General features: G+C 37.9%; 1 protein-coding gene across 1 annotated transcript in view; it reads left to right on the top strand.

Moving 5' to 3' along the window:
- Positions 1-25,394, top strand: part of LOC124161310 (structural maintenance of chromosomes protein 4) — a 49,944-nt gene that overhangs the window by 986 nt on the left and 23,564 nt on the right. Inside the window, exons 3-11 of the mRNA XM_046537619.1 lie at positions 253-429; positions 746-850; positions 1,364-1,551; positions 5,596-5,736; positions 10,064-10,214; positions 13,321-13,542; positions 20,998-21,119; positions 21,207-21,447; positions 21,655-21,857. Of these exons, the coding sequence (XP_046393575.1) occupies positions 253-429; positions 746-850; positions 1,364-1,551; positions 5,596-5,736; positions 10,064-10,214; positions 13,321-13,542; positions 20,998-21,119; positions 21,207-21,447; positions 21,655-21,857 (1,550 nt within the window). The remainder of the gene's footprint in view (positions 1-252; positions 430-745; positions 851-1,363; positions 1,552-5,595; positions 5,737-10,063; positions 10,215-13,320; positions 13,543-20,997; positions 21,120-21,206; positions 21,448-21,654; positions 21,858-25,394) is intronic.

Here is a 25,394-nt window from a genome sequence, read left to right as displayed (position 1 = left end):
TTAACTTGGTAACATACCTAATCGGCAGTCGAGAGGTCCGGGTTCGTATCCCGGCGAAACCAAATGATTTATTGATGGTTGGTTAATTTTCACCCTTGTTGTATATAATTTTTTGATATTTCCCAAACAGGTCATATCGTCAAAATGTTTACCAAGCTTATTCATTTGTACGTGATTGCCTCTCTTGAATGCGTAGTCTGCATCTCTGTATCTGAATCAAGGTTAATACATTTTGATTTCCTTTGTTTACAGCCGGGTGAGGGGTATGATGTTGTTGAAAACTCCCAGTTTTGTGTATCACGTACGGCTTTCAAGGACAATTCATCATTTTACCAAATAAATGGACGGCGTGTGCAGTTCAAAGAAGTTGGGACACTCCTAAGAAGTCATGGTATAGACTTGGACTATAATCGTTTCCTTATATTGCAGGTATGTAGAATAAACAGTTACTCCCATAAATTATTCTAAACATTGGTGGCATACAACCACTGCATGAGCGAAGGTCTCACAAAAGAAATCAAGAAGTGGTACATTGGACAAGTGGAAGCTCTCAATCATGATGAGAATTTTTCATTTATTTTTATGATCTCATCATCTGTAGTATGTTGGCATTCATATGATATGGCTAACTCCGTCAGAAAATAAACTGCTCTTCAATTTACATAAAGATTAGTCTAGTTTTCAGGCTACGGTATAACTGTGAAGTGTATGTATTCTGTGATATAATCCCTTGCAATTTTACCAGGGTGAGGTAGAGCAGATTGCTATGATGAAAGCCAAAGGTCTCAGTGAGCACGAGCCAGGAATGTTGGAATTTTTGGAGGATATCATTGGAACATCAAGATTCAAGGTAAATACATAATATAAAAGTAATAAAAGTGTACATTCCACCAGGTGCCTACATCTTTTGTGTTTGATTTCTAATGACATATCACTCTGATGTTGGGTTGATTCTGGAAAGTGAATACGATAGATTCTCACCAACACAATGTTAGCGTAATTTACTACAATTATTGAATTATTGTTTCTTGCTAGAAAAAAAGTAATACTCTGTGAAATGTGTGGCCAGCTATAATTTCTGAAATGTTCTCCTTCCTTTGCTTGTAGGTAATGTGTTAAATCAAATCTCAAGTAAATTGCCACCGTGGCTGACAACTGTCACGACTTTAAAGATTGTTTTACTGGGTGATTAGGGTTTTTTAAAAGCCTTAATACTGAGTTTACCAACTTGTTAAAAGTGTTTGAAACTGATAGATTTTGCTTTATATAAGTATTAATCATTTAATTTAATTCTTGTATGAATAATTCAAAATTTCAGAATAAATAGCTCATTCTTATGTCTATGAATATTTTTTTTCTTCAGGCACCTCTTGAGAAGCTAAGTGTTTTGGTTGAGGAATTGAGTGAACAAAGAGCTGAGAAATTTACAAGAGTGAGGATGGTGGAGAAAGAAAAAGATAGCCTTATTGAACCAGTGAAAGGGGTAATTGGCTATCTTAAAGATGAAAACAGAATTACTCACCTCAAAAACATTCTTTATCAGAAGGAGATGTAAGTCTACTGCATATGTGTACTTATTACTTAGTCATTTAGAAACTGGTTCGTATTTTTTCCATTTTGGGAAGAATTCTTTTTTTTTCTTAGGCATAGTTATGTAATCTTCTTTTGTCATTTATGGTCACCACAATTTACCCTTCCGTCGGGCACAATGGATCTGACAGGCTCAGCATGAGTGGTTTTTTCACATCTCTGTGCCACTAGGTGGCATATACCCTTGGTGCTTATAATAGCTGTTTGTTTCGATATGCTTGATGCAGCCTTTTGCTTTTCGCATTCATGCCTACAGATCAGTGGCGGAGTATTTAGCATCTATGCTAAACAGTGTAGTTAAACAAAATTATGGCACACTAAAGCAAAATAAAAGCGTTATTAGCAAATAAGTTAGCAAAATAAAAATCATTGATCTTATAGAATTCACATGCTAAAATACATTACATATAATAATATTTAGTAGCCTAAAGAGTGCATTAAATCATATCTTGGTGAATCAATCCAGGGCCGTATGAGGGTGTGTAAAGGGGTTTATACGTGGCAAATAAGACATTACTCAAGCTTTCGTTTACACCTATGATGGTGCTTTAAACTTTAAAGTTGTACCACTGAGCCATGCTAAAAGTTACTAATTTTTTTCACATCTGTGGCTGTTAGACACATTGTGCCTGAACTCAGCAACTCCAATATTGCACCTAACGGTTCATACTAATGCCTAATAGAAAATACCATGTGAACTTATGTTAGCTGCGTGACTTTTTTCCTATAAAATATAGGCAAAATTAGAGGGCCTCTCACATAACCTGCTGACCCCACTATCCAAATTTCTTAAGATTCAAACCTTTAGCTGCTTTGAACGATAGTTAGGACTACTCAATGGTGATATTACAATACCAGAAGAATGGTCAAAGAAGGTTCCAAATTATTTATGCATGGATGCATATACAGCGGAAGTCTACAGCCTATAGTGAGGGAGATGCTTTAATTCTAAGCCTTGGGACCACCGCGAAGCAAGGTGCAGATGGAGAACTATATCGTATCTGAGCATCCACTAAATTGTTATGCCGTTGGGTAAGGGGTTAAAATTTTTCCATTTATGTTCTAAAACAGGTAGATAGGTGGAATTGACTGTGACAGATTCTAGCTGTTAGCGTGCAGCTATTCCTTTTCGAGTAATGGTTGTGGTTACCTGACAACCGATAGGCAGAATTCTGATGCTTGGCCATCCCTTTATGAGAGATGGCCAATATCAAAAGGATAGCTACAGAATCCGCAGGTCACTTGAATGCGGTGGAATGATGGGAAGCTGATTTGATCGCTCTTCTCATTAAAGTGTATGATGTAGAAGAGGAGAAATTCCGTAAAATGACGCATACATTTCAATCCAGTCTGGTTTTATTTTTCTGCAATAACAATCCACTTATCATTTTAAATAGAATAGGGTAGTTTCCTTCATCAAGGAAAACGAAATGCATTGATTGGGATTCCTTACCCACCATTAGTGTATTCATAATATACAAATTATTTGGTTTTTGAGATCCCAGTTTAGACGAATGGCAATGGTCAATTTTAACCTCATTTGAAAAAGGCCAGATTGGTGCCCAAGCCATTCCACTCAATGTGACGTCAAAGGGACCTAGTTTCTATACGAGTAGATAGGAGTTTTACATTGTCTGAGATTACCAATGCATGCATGAGGCACAGAGCTCAGGGAAACATCTCCTAATAATCACCCATTAAAATTACTTAAGTTCGGAAAGTTTCCTTCGTTTGATAGGGTATATAATAATCCTTATTTAAGCCAAGCACTACCTGCTAGCAGGGCACTCTGATACATGCTAGCAGCCTGCATCGTATCAGTGCTCAAAGCCTCGTCCCAAGGTCACCTCACACTGCGACAGCTGGAACCAGAAATACGTCATGCGGAATGAAGGATATAAGGTTTTCCCAGCGAACAGACGGGAGGAAGAGTTCTCGGGTTTCCAGCCGGGTCCAAGGGTTTTTCTGCACCAACGTTTCGTAGGCTAATTCTGCCATCGTCTTCAGGGTGAATCTGAAGACGATGGTGCCAGGATCCTGCCCAGGAATCGGGTCCACCCTGAAGACGATGTCAGACTTAGCCTTCGAAACGTCGGTCTTACTCTAGACTGTTTTATAGCATTAGTGCAGCACCAGACGGTGTGGCGCAAGGCCGTCGGCCTAATGGCCTAAGGCCATACCTTCTATCCACCCGAAATAATTATGCATGTCTCTTGGACTGCCCGAAAAATTCTCTGTGATAACTGATTGTCAGCTGTAAGTCATTCAGTGATGTTATGATAAAGTGCGGTAGAATCGTGAGAAATTATTTTGTTGGTGGGGATGTGTGGAATAAATGGTGCTCACTGCATTTGGGTGTTGTATTTGTGCTGTTACAACCTACAAAAGCCAAACAGCCTAAAATAACATCAGAAATTCCTGGTGTGTGGACTCAATCATGTTTAAATTTTACTATTTTTTGGGGATATGTAAGCCATTAACTGTGCAAAGTAGGTGTATTGTTTCATAATGCCCCACAGGCATTTAATCCTTTGCGGCCTAGACGACAGGGATGTTGGAGGTAAGTAGTCTGGTGCTGCCTATGGATGCTAATCCACCATAGGTCTTCTTATGGAAGCTTTGATAGATAATTAAGGACTACAATCTTGGATAATTTTGCTAGATTTTCTCTCTAGAAAGCATTCTTCAGCATCAGATTTTCACTGCTAGCATGTTAAATCCATGGGATATCATAATTAATAGTCTACTTGAGATTGTAAGGAGAATGAGTCCAAACAGGATTAGGAAGGGGTGATACATAATTCACCAAGGTGAAGGGGAGCGTGGACACCCAAGATGGTCTGATGATGGGCATATCCATATGGTGTTACCACGACAGCTGTGGAATTTCCCTCCTGTAGAGTGGAATTTCCCAGCTATAGAGTACGACTGCTAAGTAGCAACTCAGTCGGAGCACTACATAATATCTCACAGTGGTCTTTTCATGCTTAATAATAAATTAAGTTTTTGTTGAAATTTGGAGTCTTAGAGGCAACATTTATCAAAGAAAATATTTTTAGATAAAAAAAATTAAATCTCTAGGAGAGATCTAAGTGTTAAACACTTGCCTGGCTCATATTCAATGTCTGGAAAAAAGGGGAAATACAAGGAATCTCAACCTTATTCTATTTTTAATAATAAAACGTTATTGTACTTTTCCACACGATAATAAAGTGTACGACAGTACAATAACGTTTTATTATTAAGAATGGATTTTCACAAAGTAAAGCCAGAAACAATCAAGCTTATTCTATTTGGTTATTGGTTTGGTCATTATTCATGCATTTGATCGTCAGTACCCTCCAGCATCAGCACTCAAAGGCTTTCTTGTTTTCTGATCACTTTCTCCAATGGTCCATTTTCTTCCGTGTAAGTGATTCAGTTTTTTATTTTTTTAGAGGCTTGATATTATTTTTTGTGCATTAAATTAATTATAAGTTTGAGATTACTCTTAGTACAATGTGTTTACACTGAATTCTTCATTAAAAAATTAGAAGGTATTGTCAGGAACCCTTTAATTCCTTTCAAGATTGTGGAGGGATCATTTTTTCAGTTAACCTTTGGAGATACCTGTCTGGGTCGTTAGCCTTGGAGCTACTGTAGTACGTATCTAAATTGATTTGACAGTGTAAGAAATCCATAGACATACTCACTGCAATGTGCCTATTTTCTATGTTTGTCCCTACCCTACCTCTTGTAGCCCACTAAGTTTCATTCCTGCTTTAGAGTAAGCTAGAGCTGATAAGGAAGGGCACTTTCTCGGTTGACCAGTCATTTGATATGCGTATACTATACATATATACAATTAAAATGCAATATGTTCTTGGCCGTCTACTGTACTTCTTGCTCCTATTAACTCAGATTGTAGATCTATTTTATTTGGAAATTTAGTAATTGCATTTTTTTATGCATTGGCACAGAAAAATCAAGGTTTAAATAAAATTACCTACTTAAATTTCTTTTCAGCTTTGACAAAAAAGAAGATTTCAAGAAAAAGGAAGAAGAGAAGAATGAAGTTGATGCTTCGATAAAAACATCAAAAGCCAAACTGAAAGAGTTATCTGCTGCAAAAGATGAAAAAGTCAAGGTTTTAAAAGAAAATTCTAAGTGAGTACCTATTTATTAACTGTGTGGTTATTGACAGCATATGAAGTTTAATGAATTTTTTAACTTGTATTTACTTTTGCATCATTCAGTAGAAGCTAAGTCAGTTAGGCTTGGGTCAGTTTTGGGTGAAATTTGTAGCTCTTACCTTTGATTTTGAAATAGCACATCTAAGATCATCATTCCCACTGATCTAGTTCTGCCACCTTAAGATAAATTTTAAGTTTGATATTGTTAATTTGTTGGTAAAGTTTAAGTATATGGACATGAAAAATGCTCTATTTTTTGAAATAGTAGGTATACCCTTTTTTCCAAAATCTCTAAAGAAAATGGTACATTTAGGGAAACTAAATATGAAAGTGATTTAGGCAGCCTAATAATCATTCTAAAGGTATTATCATGGTATTATTATAGAATGCAGATGTTATTTGCTATTCTGCATTCTTCAAACCAAAAAATGTTTTATTGTTTATTGGAAAGCTAAGTCAATTTCTGTTACTATGTTCCACCCACGATCCATAAATTTCTAAGGAGAGGATTTATGGTTTTGAAGTGCATGCTCTGGGTCAATGTCATTGCTAATTTTTTACATGTTGTTTCTACTGTCTATAAACTTAAACCTTTTAGTGCTAGCCTATTTTTCCTGGTATGCTGAAGAATGCCAGAGCTTTCTTTGGAAAATTTGTAGGTTTACCCTTAAAAATTTATATAAAGCCTAGTGTGTATTTTCAGAAAATAATTTTTTTTTCATTTGCTATCATTACTTAGAGATATGCTTAAGCATAAGACATACCAAAAAATTGTTACAAAAGCTACACGAAGCACAAAAATATAAAAGGCATGTGTGTAAAAAAAAACAGGCAGATAGATCAGCCCTTGGCACTCTTTGCATGTACCCCTTGAGGAGATGGATCACCACAATAGGTTTTATATGCTTATATGGACCACCCTGACACAACCGGAGTCGTAAAATGTATTCTGCTGATGTTTTTTATTGTTAAGTATATTATTATTAGTTTTTTAACCAATCTTGATGTTAAATGTGTAGGGTGTCCGTACATGCACAGGAAGAAGCTCCGCTCAGTGCCTGGCATTAGTCCGGTGCTCATATTTAAAAAATGATCCGATCTAAGAATTTGTGGTCTCATAATGTTCGAAGTAGTGATAAGAAAGTTATTAAAAAAAGTTCCAGGTTCGTGCGATGTCAGATGCCTGATGTACCTGAAGGTGCCTAAAGGCCTAATTGTTATTTTGAGTTTTGAGGTTTTCGGCCCGGATAAAACATTTTTAAGCTTAACATGAAATTTTAGAGACATTTGTGCAAAATTGCTATTTTTTGTATCTCAATTCCTTCATGCTGAAATGCTGCCTCAAAGGTGTTCGCTACACTCTCACTGCCTCCTCACCGCCTGCCATGGCATGTGTTGGTTGATTCACGCAACACTTCTTATTCCCCTGGATCTTCCCTCCTTCCCCTTACATGCTGGCAGAGTCGACATAGTGGCTGAAGTGGCAAGCCGGGGACAATATGATTAATTTATCAGTTCAATTCTATGAAAAGTACAATTTAAGCTGAAGTAGAGGAAAAACTAGGATTTTCACTCGGTAAATATGATTAAACAACTGTATGAGATCCGTTACTTATCATGCCTAACAATCAAAGTTGAATTTTTGTCATTGTGAATGATTTTGCGGTAGTTCTGTACTTTCAAATATAAATGTAAACTCTTCTTTCTTGGTCACATTTCTATTTTGATCAGCCATAAGTTTCATTGCTCACTTAGCATGATTGTTAGCCACCCTCAAATCTTGCACTTTCTCATCACATAGTACTGATATCACTTTCAATATATTTTCCATGAGAATGAAGATGTGCTCCTGTAAAGCAAAGTTTCTTAATCCTGAGTTCAAGAATTTCCTCAACAGGATTGGAATGACATAGACATAGATCACTCTTCTATTAATTTATTTCCAAGTTGGCACATATATTTTGAAATTCCTTTTGCCTGATATCCCATGCTACTAAACAGCCATAGAGAGAATTCCTCCCTGACCAAGCTATGTTATCCTCTCTCGCACAAATGATGCAAATTCATTGACCATCAAAAGCCCTGTGTTTTGGAATGTGATTTGGTGGTTTCCCTAAATTATTTACCGTATAAGCGTGTGTAAGAGGCGCACACGTGTAAGAGGCGCACCCCTATTTTGAGGATCGAAGCTATGAAGAAAAAATATTTTGCGGCATTTTTTTTATACTATCGCGCGGTGTTGCAGACGTATGCCTGGAATTTCCATAGTTATCGAAATTTCCTCTTCTAATACTAATTGAAAGAGGAAATTTTGATAACTGCGGCGGTAATAGCGGCATAAGAGGGAGTAGAAAGAGTTCCGATCCTCTCTTCGCATACGCCATCGCCCTACGTTGCTTGTCCTACTCACGTACAATTTTGTTTAAAAGCTCTCTCAGGAATATTGCAATAGAATTGCAGCCGTGGAAAATTTTTAGGCAAAACACGATAGGCACATAGCATGAACCTTCCCAAGAGATTGGACAACAATCGGGGCAATCTCAGCGCCGTAGGATAATAACCACGTCAAGGCCCCTTGCACACACACCGATTTTGGACGGCCGGTAAAATATCGGCCGTCCACATTCCAATAGTGAACAATGGGAGAGCATTGGAGCTTGCACACGTACCGATCACGCGCCGGCACCAGCAAAATACCGGTAAGCTGCCGGCCATTGTCACTGTGGATCGCCGGCGCTGGCTCAAAAACATAGCAACTTATCGTTAGACCGGTAAAAATCCGGCGTGTGTGCAAGCATCGCTTCGCCGGTAAAATGTGGGGCGATATTTTACCGGCCGCCCAAAATCAGTGTGTGTGCAAGGGACCTAACGGAACTACACTCGGCCCTCCATCAGCCAATGCCTCTGCCGATTTTTTCCTTTCCGAGACTCCACAGGAAAATAGGAAAATATCAAGTTACAGGGGAACAATGTAAGCGTGTTTCATCCCTACCTCATCTCTCCAACTGACCTTTTTCGGCCTACCAGGTTCAATTCTCCGAGTTTCTGGAGGTCAAATGCTAGGTGAGTCACCTTCTAAGCTCAAAGATATCTGGATATCTTTCAGCAATTGTATGACACACACGAGGTTCTAAAAAGAATAAGACCTAACGCGACGTATATCTCACAGCATTTAAGTTTTTTGAGCTCTAATTGATTGACTCAAAGATTTATAGCTAAAACAAGGCTACTAGTACTCAACATAGTCCAAACAGCACAATTTCGGAAGAAACAAGCGTAGCATAAGTGCATTCAAACAAGACGAGACGGACTGGAAACTTCAGGCAACGCAAACTGCGTATATCACATTGCTGCACCTTCGCCCCTTCGCTTTGAAGGCAACAACGTCACATGCAAGATCGGACGTGTTTGTCCCTTGCTCCTTCGCTCGTAACCTTGCTGCTTCGTAGAAGAAGGGATCGTGCTCCTTCCCCTCGACCTCTCCTTCAGCGCTCTTCACTTTTCCGATTTCTTCTATCCACCATTTAGTCCAACAATGAACACACTCGTTCGAATTATTTGAACCGTAGGTTTTGACACCAATATAATTTTCAGTTGCAAAAATCCTCACATTAGCGTCTGAAGATAATTTTTGAAAAATCAGTTGCTCGGCGTAATGGAAATTGTTCGGCAAGAAAGATGTTGACTATTAACCAGGTGTGTCCTTCAAAACTACGCGTTTCTATACGTTTGATAAGCGATTACTATATGCAGTACAAATGCCGCGGGATGTCCACTCGTGGCAGTAAATTTAGCGCGCGCTCCGGAGCGAATCACCCCGCGCGATCTTTTCAATGTTCACCTCTGGGGTACCGATGTGACGGCGCGATGCTTGCAAGAAATTCAAACAGAAGAATTTTAAAAATACGTCATTTAGGGAGAAATTCCCCTGCCTGCCGCTTGATTTTGACCCATGGTTTCAGATGACTGACTCACGCTGAAAACCAAGGCCGCTCAGTTCCCCTTGGACTTGCGACCGGGGAAGGGGAGGGGGGGAAGATAAGAAGTTCGTGTGAGAGGTGCACCCCCATTTTCGGCTGCAATGTCTGGGAAAAAAGGTGCGCCTCTTACACGCGCTTATACGGTACTCTTGGGTGCTCTGAAATTCATATCATAAGAGATTGATATGAATGCTGGGTGCACATTTGATTGGTACATAACTTGTAGGAATAGGCTTGGATCACAGTCTGGTGAAATCATTTTTCCTTGCAAATTTTAATTTTTGTTGATGTATTTTATTTTAATTATATTTTTTTTATCAGAAACTTAGAAGGAATGACTGCAGAGAAAGAGGAGTTGACCAAGAAGTTCAAGTTGCTGGATAATGAAGATGTGAAACTTCAAGAGCACTTAAAACAAAAAAATGCCAAGAGGAAAGCCAACCAGCAGGCCTTGAAAACTGAGAAAGAAAAGGTGATGTAAATCAGCTATGAATCTATTTATTTAACTCTTTATTCATTCTTCTTTATCGAAAAAAATTGGAATAGGGTAGTTTCCTTCATCAAAGAAAACGAAAGGCATTTATTGCGTTACCCACCATTACTGTATTCATAATATACAAATTATTTCGTTTTAGAAATACCAGTTTAGACGAATGGCTATGGTCCATTTTTATCCTCATTTGAAAAGGGCCAGATTGGCGCCCATGCGATGCCACTCCACGTGACGTTACAGGGACCTAGTTTCTATACGAGAGGATAGGAGTTATACATCGTCTGAGGTTACCAATGCATGCATGAGGCACAGAGCTCAGGGAAACATGTCTTAATAATCACTTATTAAAACTGGCTAAGGTCGGAAAGTTTTCTTCATTTGATAAGGTATTAATAATCCTTATTTAAGCAAAGCGCTACCAGCCAGCAGGGTACTCAGCTACCCGCTAGCAGCCTGCGTCGTATCCGCGCTCAACTCGCCTCAAGGTCACCTCACAGGGCAGCAGCGGGAACCAGAAATACGCCACACGGAAAGATTTCCCGGCATTCATACTTACGCGTCGTATTTTCGCGCGCTTGAAAATTTTCACTTTTCATTTAATCGCAAAAAATAGATATTGTCATTTAAAAATCTAAAAGCGTGAAATATGTACTCCAGGAGTAATAATCTTTTGATTTAGGCAATAAAAAAATAATAGGAAACCACCCTATTGGTTATGAAACTGTATGCTGTGGCTTGTGTACTCTGACTCAATCAATCTGAGCCGAGGCGCAAAGCAAAAAATAACTAAATTTACTGCAGCTATGTAGTGTATAGTGTTCAGTCACTCACATTTTCTCTTGCACTTGATGTTTTAAGGTGGAATTACAATGTATTAAAAAAGTTACAGTCATAAGATAAACCATCAGTGTGGAGCATGTTGTTTTTGTTGGCATAGGACCCTGGGGTTGTAACTTATTCTCTGCAGTGATAGTTATTTTTGCTTTCTTTTCGCGTGGGTTATCACTGAATGGAAAATTTTTTGGGACAAATATATTTATTTTTTTGAAGAGAGTGAATTAGGTAAGTTAGTAAAGTAAGTCATTTGGTTTCACTTTGTAAAAATGCATGAGTTAAAGCAGAAAAATATAGAAATATAAACAATTTGTTCTAACTCAACTAATATTTGTAGTGTCACCTCTATTAAATTGTTATCTACATCTAAGGGGAAATTCAAATGTGAGGGAGGATGTTTTTTCATATATAGTACATATGATAATTTACTCTTGGAAACCAGGGATTATCAATGGATAACATGCCAAATACACTTGGATGTTGAGACCCTCTTTTATAAAATAAGTACAGAATAATTAAAAAAAAGTACAACAGTTGTCTCCCAGAGGACTTCATTTAGCACCTAATTATGTATTGTATTTAGCCTACTGCCCCAAAGAAGTATCTTTCAATAACTGATGTTAGAATATTAGAGGTGTGCGGTTAAGGATTTTTTGTTTTGGTTACAATTGCGGGCAAGTTTAAATAATTTTCATTGGTTACCATTTAATTACGGCTTATTCCTCTTGATTTTTTTTGGTGGAGTTATCTGTGCCTAGAGCCCTTTGCCAACACAATGGGCTATATCTAGGGAAATAGGTCGCATAAACCCCCTTTGCTGAAAACAATAAAGATAAGAGTAGCCTCAATAACTCAATGGTGTGAGCACCTGCCTGCAAAGCAAAAGATCTATGGTTCGATCCATGGTTAGGGAAAAATTTTTCTGTGTGTTTTCGGCCATCATTCCATCTATACACCTCTGTAGTGTCATAGTCATGTGTTTATGTTCTTGTCTCTTTGTTTCAATATCCATCTGTATAATGTTATAATATTCACCTAAGGCAACATGTGTGAATGTGAATTTGACATGTTTGCAACCTGATTGTTTAATTTTTTTCTTGTTGGTATCAGTGTTCCCTGCAATAAATTTGCTATTTGTATCCCACGGTCGAGCTTACTAGGAAATGCTAGGTTTGACTTGGTATGTGTATTTCCTTCTCCATTTATTTCTTCTTTTTTGTTAAGGACTGATTTCCTTACATCCCCCACCACCTGCCTATTGAGGCAATATGTTGGGTAGTATGTCATTGTAGATTTGGTCATTCAAGCATTCTTGGGGCATGCTTCATGAGCAAAGTTCTCAGCCCTCTGGAAACATCTTGTGCCATATGGTCCACGAGGATTGAGAGAGGCAATCTTTCCTAAAAGCTTGCTGAAGCATTGGAAAATTTTTCCAGCGACGTCTATTTAAGTTATCGCCAAACTATATTGCTGCTCATTGCTCAAGAGATTGTTCTGTTTTAACCTTAATAAGGTCACACTATATGGCTTTAAAAAATCAAGTTTGTACCTACTCTAAGTGCTTGGAAGTGAGTGGCACGTAGATTGCTTAAAACAAGCTTAGAGCCTCAATCACCTACCCCAATTGGTATGGCCGATCCTCAATGATGTCCCATGATCCCCCATGTCGGAAAAAAATGTGATGCACTAGTTTCGGTCTGAAGCTGTTGGTAGATGATGCACATAAAAAATGTAGTGGGATATTTCAAACTTCTCTGCTATTGAAATAAGTTTTAATCTAATTTTGTTTGAACATCTGTGCTTCCCTTTCCTCATCTAAATATTGGACTTTACTCATAATAAGAAGAATGATCAATAAGTGATAAAAACTGTGTAATGAAAATCTTGAACTATTGTAGATAGGTAGAATAAATCTTGATTTTTGCCATCCGTTGATACATATTTTAAACTAATTTTTTTCATAAATTTCTCTTTGTGTTGTGCAATATGATTTCAAGTAAATTATGGATTAATTAAGCACCTACCTTTAATTATTTCCTCAGTAGCATAAAATGATGGAGTAAGTGAAAAGTTAATTATGTATCTATATTTATTGCTAATTGACAATGGTTGAACTTATGGGAGAAGGCAGCAGATAAGCTTTGTGTTTTTGGAGAAGAATTGTGTGTAAAATGAATATAATCAATGAATTTTCATGCTGCTGTTTCCTGAGATGTACTTTTTTTAATTACTTAATGTTTTTAATTCACAGCTCGAAGCTTTGGAGAAGGTCCCAGCAGAGAATGAGAAAGACATTGTAGAGTTGACTGCAAAAGAGGCTCAACTGATGAAAGAGAAAGCAGTGCATGAGCAAGGTCTCCAAACTGCCATGGCAGGTTTACAAGCTGAGACTCAGGGTCTTCAAGATGAAAGGGAACCCTTGCAAACCAAGTTGATGGAATTAAGAAAGACAGTGGATGAAGCAAAGTCAAAGGTAAAAATGTTTTGAATTAAATGCTTTACATTTGAATATTTTTGCCCCATCTTGGGCTGCAACCTTGTAGTCAAGAATGAAGTATCCTTTAAATTAATACATTCCTTAAAAGAGTAAGGGGCTTAGTTATGGGAGTTAACTCCTAGAAGTATTGTGGGTCCGAAAAAAAAATTCCATTATATCTAGTGTAAATTGGATTTCATGAGGGGGGCCTATAGCCCCCCCATAGATCAGTCACTTTGTGGGATCAAAAGGTCTCCATCAAATATCCTGACCATTTTTAAGCTAGTTAATTTTTATTTTTTCTTTAATTTGCATTGGGCAATTCGGTATTCAAGATGGCCGCCGAACTGAATTCGCATTCGTGTGGCTCCTGTAAAAAACAGTTTGAAAATTGCGAAAAAGTTATTGCATGTGACCTCTGTCCATTAATTTTTCACTTTAAATGCTCAAAGCTCAATGAGTTATCGTTAAAAGTAGAGATGTGCGAATAGTATCCGCGAATACTCGAATACCTCGAATAGTAGAAAGTATTTGATATTCGAGGTTTCGAATAGTTATGCGAAAAGTACCGCCTCGAATACCTCGAATACTTTGAATTTCGCGTCATACACTGTCGCACGCACGTCATTGGTAGTTGACTCGGAAAAATGTAGAGAACTGTAGTCATTTAGTGCTCGCAGCGCCGTTTTACGCAAGTTGACGAATTACATCAAATTCGTGGATTTTAGCGGTGAAAAGAGTTCGACGAGGGGAACCGAAAATGGTCGGGTGAAAAAATCCGAAAATCCCCGAATCCCCCCACCAGGAGAACCTCAGTGCCGTGGGATAGCAACCTTAGGGCATTTCCCACGATCCGCCATCCCCCTCCATTCGGCACTCGCCTCACCCACTCTGCCGCTTTCCTCTTCTCCGAAATCAAACAAAAGGTCCCAGCTCGCGCAGGGATCGCATTACGAAGACCCCTGCTTCGAAAAAAATATCGAGTTACGAGAACAATAAAAACGTGTTTCACGCCCTTCCCCCTTTTCTCACCCACTGACCTTTTTCTGGCTACCTGCTTCGAAGTTCCCCATTTCTGGAGGTCAACTGCTGTGTGAGTACCGTGGGATACTTACATTAGCGCATTTCCGCAATTCGAGGTATTCGAAATTCGAGGTATTGGAATATTCGAGCAATGATTTAATATTCGAATTCGATATTCGAATTCGAGAAATCTGCTATTCGACCCATCTCTAGTTAAAAGTAGAGATGGGTCGAATAGCAGATTTCTCGAATTCGAATATTAAATCATTGCTCGAATATTCGAATACCTCGAATTTCGAATACCTCGAATACTAAATGATGAATGCTGGAATGTTTGACTCGGTTGCTTATGCAGCAGGCAACACAAGATTTTGGGGAGTAATTTTGATTTCCTTTAAATGATTCGAACAGGAATTTAGCTGATTAATGAATATTTTAATTTTATGGAAACAATTGGGCATATAATTAATTCAACTAACATCGCTTTACCCCCACTTCTGCTGCCAAGTGCTAGCTGACAATCTGAGGCATTTTGCAAAATACAAGCTCTTTTCCACCGGATTTTCTTCAATTATTTTCAGTCCATCTTTGGTAGTTCTCACGAGATAAGAAGATGAATTGGAATTGCTATCAGGGAGAAACCAAATATTCTGAGAAAATATCCCTTTGACTGGGATTGTAACAATAAAGATTTATAGCACCACTCGTTAATTGTAACTTGATATATGCTTTCGGAAAAAAATACCGCATCAACTTCCGAGAAGCTCTGCTGCTCATATCGAGTTTCGCCAGAATGCTAAGTCTCCGTCGTATTTTGACATTTATTTCTTTGCATAAAATGCTTAAATAAACTCAGAAATACGTCGTGTTTGGTCTTATTCTTTTTGAAATTACGCGCACATTACTAATATTTCAATTCAATAAAGGTGTAACATCAATTGACGAAAGTCATTCTTAGACACCTTTTGTGCTAATAGATGACTCATGCAGCGGTTGACCTCCACAGAAATGGGGAACTTCGAAGCTGGTAGGAAAAAAAATGTCAGTGGGGGAGAAAAGGGAGGGCCGGAAACACGTTTCTATTGTTCTCGTGTAACTTGGTATTTTTCGAAGCTAAGGTCTTCGTAATATGAACCCTGCGCGAGCTGTGACCTTTTTTTTATTTCGAAGAAGAGGAAAGCCTCAGAGGGGGGGGGGGGGCTAGTGCTGAATGGAGAGGGATACCGGATCTTGGGAAATGCGCTAATGTAAGTATCCCACGGTACTCACACAGCAGTTGACCTCCAGAAATGGGGAACTTCGAAGCAGGTAGCCAGAAAAAGGTCAGTGGGTGAGAAAAGGGAGGAGGGCGTGAAACACGTTTTTATTGTTCTCGTAACTCGATATTTTTTTCGAAGCAGGGGTCTTCGCAATGCGATCCCTGCGCGAGCTGGGACCTTTTGTTTGATTTCGGAGAAGAGGAAAGCGTCAGAGTGGGTGAGGCGAGTGCTGAATGGAGGGGGATAGCGGATCGTGGGAAATGCCCTAAGGTTGCTATCCCACGGCACTGAGGTTCTCCTGGTGGGGGGAATCGGGGATTTTCGGATTTTTTCACCCGACCATTTTCGGTTCCCCTCGACGAACTCTTTTCACCGCTAAAATCCACGAATTTGAGGTAATTCGTCAACTTGCGTAAAACGGCGCTGCGAGCACTAAATGACTACAGTTCTCTACATTTTTCCGAGTCAACTACCAACGACGTGCGTGCGACAGTGTATGACGCGAAATTCAAAGTATTCGAGGTATTCGAGGCGGTACTTTTCGCATAACTATTCGAAACCTCGAATATCGAATACTTTCTAATATTCGAGGTATTCGAGTATTCGCGGATACTATTCGCACATCTCTAGTTAAAAGCTTTGATGGAAAACCGTAGTATCTTTTGGAAGTGCTTTTCTTGTCAGAGTGCCAAACTATTCCTATCTAACATGGCGGCTGAAATTGAAACTTTAAAGCGAGAATTTCAAGACTTTAAATCAAATCGCGGAGTGAGCATCATAAAACATCAAAGAAATGTCACTTTCGCAAATAGCGAAGAAAGTGATTGTGTTTCAAAGAGTGATCTTAGTGCTAACACTCCTACCCATATCGGTGAAATTCCGAGTAAAACGCGATCGACCACGTTGGCAAGTTCTACACCTACCGTAACAACAACTAAAATCATCGAAGAATGTGGCTCTGAAGATCCTCAGCGTAACAAACAAACAGCACCAACTGAAGAAAAAGGTTTTGTCGAAGTAAAATCTCGGAGGAAAAGGAGAAACCAAGCTACCATCGGTACGGGTGAAAATCTGAAAAATCTCCAAGGTCTACGGGCAGCAAAACGCTCAACTTTCCTTTACATCGGTCGTTTAGATCCGGATACCACGACAGACGAGGTAACGGACCATATTTTAACTAACTTTGATATAACCTGTGAATCGTGTGAAAAGATTGATGGAAAGAGTAAATATGGTGCTTTTAAAGTGAGTGTGCCGCACTTCAGCTTGGATAAGTTGAAAGATAGATCTTGGTGGCCGCCCGGTACTATCATCAATCGCTTCACGTTCCCTAAAACGGTTGTAAATGATGTCAATTCTAATACCAACACAACTCAAATGCCCCCGGAAAGCGTTAACAAAGGGGTCAGTCGTTCCTCAAACAGGACGGTGGCTCACCCACAAACATGACTAGGTAGCTCTCTAAGTATCTACTACCACAACGTGCAATCTTTGAGAAATAAATTGCATGATCTAGAAATTCTAGTTACTAAAGAATATGCTCAAATTAATGTCTTATGTATTACTGAACACTGGCTAAATGTTAATGAAGTCGACTTTGTCCGCATTCCTGGTTTTTCTGTTGGCAGCATTTCTTGCAGGAAAATTTATAAAAATGGTGGAACATGTATTTTTGTAAAAAGTGGTATTGATCACAAGCCTATCTTTTTAAAAAGTGTTTCTAGCATTGATAAAACATTGAATTCTCAATTGTAAATATTACTCCTCTCAATACCATCATTGTTTGTGTGTATAGATCACCTGTTGGTGACATAAACATTTTCTTAAAATCACTTACAGAGTTATTGGATAAATTGTTGAAAAATTGTAGTGCAAACTTCATTTTATGTGGTGACTTTAATATTGACTTCTCAAAGGATGACTGTGATATTGTCTCGAAACTTGTTAATTTTATGAACTGTTTTAACCCTCATATGTGTATCAAAACCCCAACTAGAATTGCAAGATATAAAAAATCCACCCTGGACCAAGTCATGACTAATATCCCTGAAAATAATATTAAAATTGACATGCTTGAACCTGGCTTCTCCGACCACAAAGCTATTTTACTGGAAGTAAACTGTGATACAAAGCTTCTTGAAAATCCCAGTGTATGGTCTTACAAACGTTGCTACCATGATAACCTCATCCATTTCTTTGGGCTTGCACTGCTAAATGAAAAATAAGGTGAAGTATACGAGGCAAACTCCTTTGATGCTAAAATGGTTGCTTTCCTATCTAGATTTCAGTTCATATTTGACACATCTTTTCAATCTAAAAAGTGTAGGGTTTGCATCTCTGACACAAGACTAAAGAGTTGGATAACACCTGAAATTGTCCACTTGAGCAAAGTAAAGCGAGAGCTATACAATAAATATAAGCAGTGTTGCAGTGATCAAAACAAGACTGCTTACAAACATTTCGTCAAGCAATACAAGAAAATAATCCATCGTGCAAAATCTTCTTACAACAATAAATGGATAGAAAATTCAGGAAATGCTTCAAGGGCAGCCTGGTCAATTATTAAAAAGGAGAGCAATAACAATCCAGCCTCTTTGCCAGAAGCTTTAAGTGTTATACAATCTGGTACATTAGTGACAAACCCATTAACTGTAGCTAATGTTTTTAATGATTACTTTATTGAAGCTCCAGAGAAAATACTCAAGGTATTCAGCAACACTCATTCTACCAAAGATCCTCAATACAAGTTATCGATACAAGCTAATTTAAAGAGTGCACCTTTTATTTACCCAGCCACCCCAGGGAAATTTTAAAAATCGGCCTCTCCCTCCAAAACAAAATGTCATCAGGCTTTGATGGCATTCCAGATAAGATTATTAAATACTCTATTCCTTTCATTGTCAACCTACTTACCTATCTGTGTAATTTATCAATATCAGAAGGTACCTTCCCTCAGCAATTAAAAATTTGCAAAGTCTACCCTCTCTTCAAAAAAGGAGATAAAAAGGATTGTAATAACTATAGGCCTAAAAGCTTACTTTCAGGTTTTTCAAAGATAATTGAAAAGGTCATGTACAATCGCCTTATAGGTTTCTTGAATAAAAACAATAGTTTATCCAAATACCAATTTGGCTTCCGCCACAATAAATCAACAGCCGATGCTTTTTTTGAATTTGTGAATGAGGCAACTAATGCTCTCGACAAAAATAATCTTGCTGTGGGGTTGTTTATCGATCTCAAAAAAGCTTTTGATACTGTTAGCCATGGCATAATGTTACAGTGCCTTTCAAATTATGGTATTACTGGAGTAGCTTATTCTTGGTTAAAATCTTATCTGACAAACAGGTACCAATTTGTCCAAATATCTTACCTGGATTCAGATACAAAATATATAAATAATTTCTCTTCAACTATGAAACAAGTTAAATTTGGAGTACCCCAAGACTCAATATTAGGGCCATTATTGTTCACATTATACATAAATGACCTTCCTGCATACTTACAGGAAGTAAAAACAATATTATTTGCTGATGATACTAGTATATTGGTGCAAGCCCCTAACTCACAAGAACTGCAAGAAAAGATAAACTCCACAGTTCAACGTATACAGCTATGGCTGAGAAGTAGTATGCTAGTTCTCAACCTGGAAAAAACTGTCTGTGTGAACTTCAACTGTAAACAGCCACCAAAAATTGAACTATTCAATACTGAAATCTCTTATGTAAATAACGCTTCCTTCCTTGGAATTACTTTAGAAAAATCCTTGAAGTGGTGTGCACATATCGAAACCTTAACCTCCAAATTGTCACGTACTATTTATCAACTGCGTCACTTACGTTCAAGTGTCTCTTTGAGTGTCTTAAAACATGTGTACTATGCTAACTTTCAATCCTTAATTTCTTACGGTATTATTTTCTGGGGTGACAGTTGCAATAGCAACGAGATATTTATTCTACAAAAGAAAGCCTTGAGAATTATGTTAAATTTACAATATAAAGAATCTTGTCGGCCTCACTTTGAAACACATAAAATATTGACTGTAACATCCCTCTACATTCTGAATTTAATGGTATTCATAAAAAAGCGTGTACATTTTCTCCCAAAAAATGCTGACTACCATTCGCATATGACAAGAACAAAAGACTACCTGCATGTTCTTCCTAGAAAGACAAAAAGGAGTAGTGATGGTCCTCTCCATAAGGGAACAAAACTTTATAACCTTCTACCTGAACAGTTAAGAAATTTATCATCAATTGAACTCTTTAAAGTGAATCTCAAAAGATACCTAATTAAAAATACCTTGTATAGTGTTGATGAATATATGAACTATTGTAAAGAAAACATTTGTAAACGTATTCTATGAGCAGTGCTTGTACTTAAAATTTCATGCTGTGACAAATGTAACTTTCTAAATGTATACTTTTTTATGTTAATGTTATCTGATATATCATCCCATGTTATTCATCAGTGTATTGTATTGACGAAGCCTATACCATTTACTAATCTGTATTGGTTCTCTTGGCTAATAAAACTATTATTATTATTGTTTTTCCATCATTAACATTAACATTGATGGCTAAACACCAATCCATTTGTTCTTCGCATTATGACCAACTGGCACACAAATGACATTTTAAAATACTCCACTTTTGTTCAAATATCTTCACAGCTGGGTAAATGCAAGGATTATCCTCAAATTTCTTCAAGCAGCAATCACCCACTTTCTTCTCAATACAGTGTTGATTGGCAAATTTATAAAAATCTTTCCCTGAGTAGATACATATATTGGTGATAGAATATCACGGAACTAAAGAGTTCTCTCTCCAGGTCTTCTGGCATGGAATTACCTTTGATGAAGAACTTCCCTCCGTCAGATATTTTATCAATAAGTTTGCAATTCTTTAGGCATTCCGAAGAAAACCAAGAATGTACAGTTACAAACGAAATAGATGAAACAAATGCCAAAGAGTAAACTTCAATGAAAACTTGGAGTTATGTGTGCAAGCTTACATCACACATTGAAAAATGTGTTTTAGCAAAATAGCAATTTTGTAGATTTTAATAAATTATTGTTTATTGCATCTACCAAGTGCAGTGATATGTGCCATTACACCACTACTAAAGAGTATATTAAAAAATATTTATTAAAATTAATGTGTTCTCTTTATAGATGGATATAGCCCAATCAGAGTTAGATATTTATCTGAGAAATGAGCAAAAAGAAATGGCTTTGATGGAGCAAATTAAAAAGAAGAGTGAAACTACGAAAAAAAATTTAGCTGAAAAGAGAGCGTAAGTCAGTGATGAATTAGTATGGAAAATAATTACTGTATAATAAAATTATTATTGTGAGAAATTTATGAAAAAGGTACTTCACAGGAAAGAAAAGGAGTTGAAGACTGAAATACCACGCATGGAGGAGCTTATGAAAAACATTGATGCTGAATTGGAGAGCATTCAGAGAGAAGAGGGCCCTACTATGACAGAATTACAAGCAGCAAGGCAGAATGCAGAAGAAAAGCGGAGTGCCATGAGTTCTAATGTTAGCCGTGGCAGGGTTTTGGATGCACTGCTTGCAGAGAAAAGAGCTGGACGACTCCCTGGAATATTTGGCCGACTGGTAAGGTTTGCTCTTGCTTTAACATGTGTATCCATTCTATTTCATGCAAATTTTTTTCTGGAGAATTCATTGTATTTGCCTAATTTATTGTCAAGTTTTGGAAATCATTCCAATTCATGTTCTATTATGTATTTGCTGCTCACATAATTGATGGTTTATGTTTCATGATGAAAAATTTTCAATGAGTTTTAAAACTTGCATTTTTAGGGAGACTTAGGTGCCATAGATGCAAAGTATGATGTTGCAATATCTACTGCATGTGGTCCTCTTGATCACGTGGTTGTTGACACTGTGGACACAGCAAAGCAGTGTATTGAGTTCTTGAAAGTTAACAATATTGGAAGAGTGAATATTATTGTTCTTGAGAAGATGGAAAAATGGCGGCAAAACTGTGAAGTTCCACTGCAGAGGTAAAGAAAATTACTTTCATTCCTAATACTCAGGTATCTTGAATCATAGCTTGAATTTTGGGTGGCATTTTAATTCAAGATGGTATTGTAAAGATTGGTGTTCTTTTAATGATGATTATGATGATGAAATGCTTTAAAAAATGATGTACATACGTATATATATTCGCTAAATTTTGTGGTGTAGAAATTTTATCTGCTAACATCATCCAGTGCTTGGCATGCATCATGTGCTTGGAATTTTTTAAAATCATATTCAATTTTCTCTTAATGAAATGTATTGTATGTGCCGTAAAATAATATATCTGAGATCATGTTAATTTTAGAAATGTGAACTATGGGAAGAGGTATTGCTCACTCAATTTACAGATGAGGGCTACAAATAAATGTTTGTTTTCATACTGTGTAAACAGAAAATTATAGATTTGACAACTTATACAAAGCAAGTTCACAATCTTGATTTTACATATGGAGGTTGGCAGTTTCCTAATGGAAAACACCTGACTAAGTTGTCACAAATTCAAACTACAGTAAAACTTTGATTTTACGCAGTTGGAGGGACCGAAATATGGGCACTGTGTAAAATCAAAGTGTGTAAAATCAAGAGTTGGTATTGAGGAGAAGTATAGTTTTCAGGATAACACCTGCTCATTATTTTTAGAACGCTTAGTCATACACTTGTATAGTTCTGATTTGAACCAGAACCGGATCCAGAAAAAGTCTCATATGTGTGCCTTTACGGTAAAAGAGCATGAAATCCTTTTCAGTCGTATCAGATATATGTTTCCTGGATTCAATAACTCATTTGGGGGCAAGAAAATGAAGCCTAATAATCTTATTTACTCACAAGCAACACCACAGATGACGTGTTACCTTGAGAAAAACAACGTTGCATTCCTGAACAATGTTTCCCATGGTTGAATAACATGGTAGAATTGCTAGCATTTCTGGTGCTAAGATTACTTCTGTTACCCAGGAGAAATGTTGCAATGGTGATACTAAATGCTCGCAGAGAAGCTAATTTTCGAAAATATTCTCATTAAAAGCAGTTTTCAGGAAATCCGTTTAACCACCTGCAGACAAACAAAGATTGGAGATTGAAGAAATGAGATATCTGAGGATAGTCATCCAAATTAACCCCATTAACAGGAAGCAAAATTTTGCTAATACATCACAAAGGCTTTACACCCTGTGGGCCTAGGTTCAAGTCCTGGCAGTAGCAGAAACTTATCAGAGATGGCATCTTCATCTTCGACCTGAAGACGCTGGCAGCAGTGCCAGCGAAACTGTTGTCATCACCAACAAACCTACGCGGTTGCACCGGAAACATGGAGAAATTGTTATCAGAGATGGCCCTATCCCTACTTGAGAGTAATGTGGAGGACACTTCCAGTGCACCACTCTGTCCAGCAGATGGGACGTTAAGCCCTTTAAGGCCTATCATTACAACCTGGCTAATGCCAATATAGGGTCCCTATTCCCCCAGCCCTTACTTCATGGCACTAATGACCCCAGCTATCAGTATCCTCCTTCCAAATAGCATACCAAGAATAATACGGAGCACATAGGACCCGGGATATTCGGAAAAACAGATTTTTCCGGTGTTTAGATCACTTTTTTAAAGTGAGCTATTTAAATAACCGCGCAACTACCGTCAAAAATTATTAATAGTCCGGAACAATCTTCCTTCTTTATAATTTTTACGTATTAGAAAACCATTTTCCCATGAAAATTTAGCAGAAGTAGATAGAATCTACCGGGTATAGCTTCTCTCTCGGCATTCTTCCGCGAATTCAGCGCCGGGACCTTCGGCTCACAAGCCGTGTGACTCATCTTAACGTAATATTTTGCTTCCCCTTGTCTGATAACGACACCGGACACTTTTTGTATTTCGATTTAATGGTACTAAGCCATTCCTGAGTTTAAAGGGACTTCCTTATCACTCACGTCTTCATTTGACTTCAATGATTGCATGACGATTGACGACGCGAGTTATTCCCCGAGGGCATTAACTTTCCCGTTCCCGTTCCCCATTAACATTCCCGTTCCGTTAAAAATAAACGCTTGCCACCTAGCGGAGTTAAGCTAATAGCTATTGAAGTTCCAACCATGTTTCATTTAAACCCACTGAAAATGAGGTACAAGTTGAATCAGCTCTAATAAGCGCGCCGCGCAATCAACTTTCCCTCGCCTCCATTCATCCCGCAGATGTGGGGTTAGCCCGCGGAATGAGACAACATATGCTTTTACCATCGTGTTGAATCACCATCGACTTACGTCCATACTAGAAGTACGACTATCTTTTTTGGATCACCTTGAAAGCCAAAATGTTGGCACGGGAGGATTTTTAACGGCTAATTTCGCTGGGGCGAAGGAAAACATAGCGTTCGCAAAATTCTAGAAAACCTTCCGTTAGGGATAGATATTCCGTAGTTCATAATTCCGGATTAACGACCATCTACTGTAATTACATTATATATGTTATAAAAAGCGTCGATCAATAAGTCGAATAATAAACGAAAGGTGATAATGTTAATATCTCCGGCGATCATTTGTCTTAATCACGCATACACGGCGATTGCCGTATATTTTAGGTTTCGATATCCTTCTACGGCAAATTTTAACTAAGAGCGATATTCGCGTTCGTAAAGGAGCCTGAAATATTACTGAGAGGTCGTAGGGGGAAGCAATAATTAGATTCGCGATGTTTTTAGTTTCACGATCAACAGCGCGACGTCATTTCAACCGTTCTTGTATTCATTTTTGTAACTCATTTAGACGAATAAATAACCTAACTTCATATTGCTCCAGTCGGGATTTTCAAAACGTGTCGAAAGACAACTGCGTAAAATCAAGATTAGCGGCCTCTTTGGGGCTGGGGTTATGCTGCGCAAAATCGAAAAAACTGCGTAAAATCAAGAAAAGATGTAAAATCGAAGTTTCACCATTGGAATTCCCTATGCTTGCCGGCCGGACTTGAGTGTCGCTGCGTAAAAACGAGACTTGATGTAAAATCAAAGTGCGTAAAATCGAAGTTTTACTGTATTCAATATTTTTCTGAACGATTTTAATTTTTCCTGGTGAATACTTCTGACGAATATTTCTCGGGTTTGCAGCCAGGTTAATGCTTTTATACGAGCCGACGTTTCGGGAGACAACTTGTCTCCCATCCTCAAGGCTGTGTTACTTTATGGAAGTCCAATTTCACACTCACACAATTGCATTTTCAGTCGTTGCCAAATTGCATACTCAGTTGTGGCACATATTCTTTTGTCTGAAATTGGACTTCCATAAGGTAACACAGCCTTGAGGATGGGATACAAGTCGTTCCCTGAAACGTCGGCTTGTATAAAAGCATTAACCTGGCTGCAAACCTGAGAAATATTCGTCAGAATATTTTTCTGGATTATCTCATCCCCTTATGATATCCTATTGCCATAATTAATTTTGGAATTACTGTTGACTTTGAAGAGACTCAGAGATGACTGTCTCCACCCAGTATGTGGGGAAAAAAAACATGTTATTGAATGTGAGATAATA

The sequence above is a fragment of the Ischnura elegans genome, chromosome 6 (assembly GCF_921293095.1).
Source record: "Ischnura elegans chromosome 6, ioIscEleg1.1, whole genome shotgun sequence".
In the NCBI taxonomy this organism is placed as follows: Eukaryota; Metazoa; Arthropoda; class Insecta; order Odonata; family Coenagrionidae; genus Ischnura; species Ischnura elegans.
The sequence above is the reverse complement of the archived record's forward strand: the minus strand, read 5'-3'. Positions and strand labels throughout refer to the sequence as shown.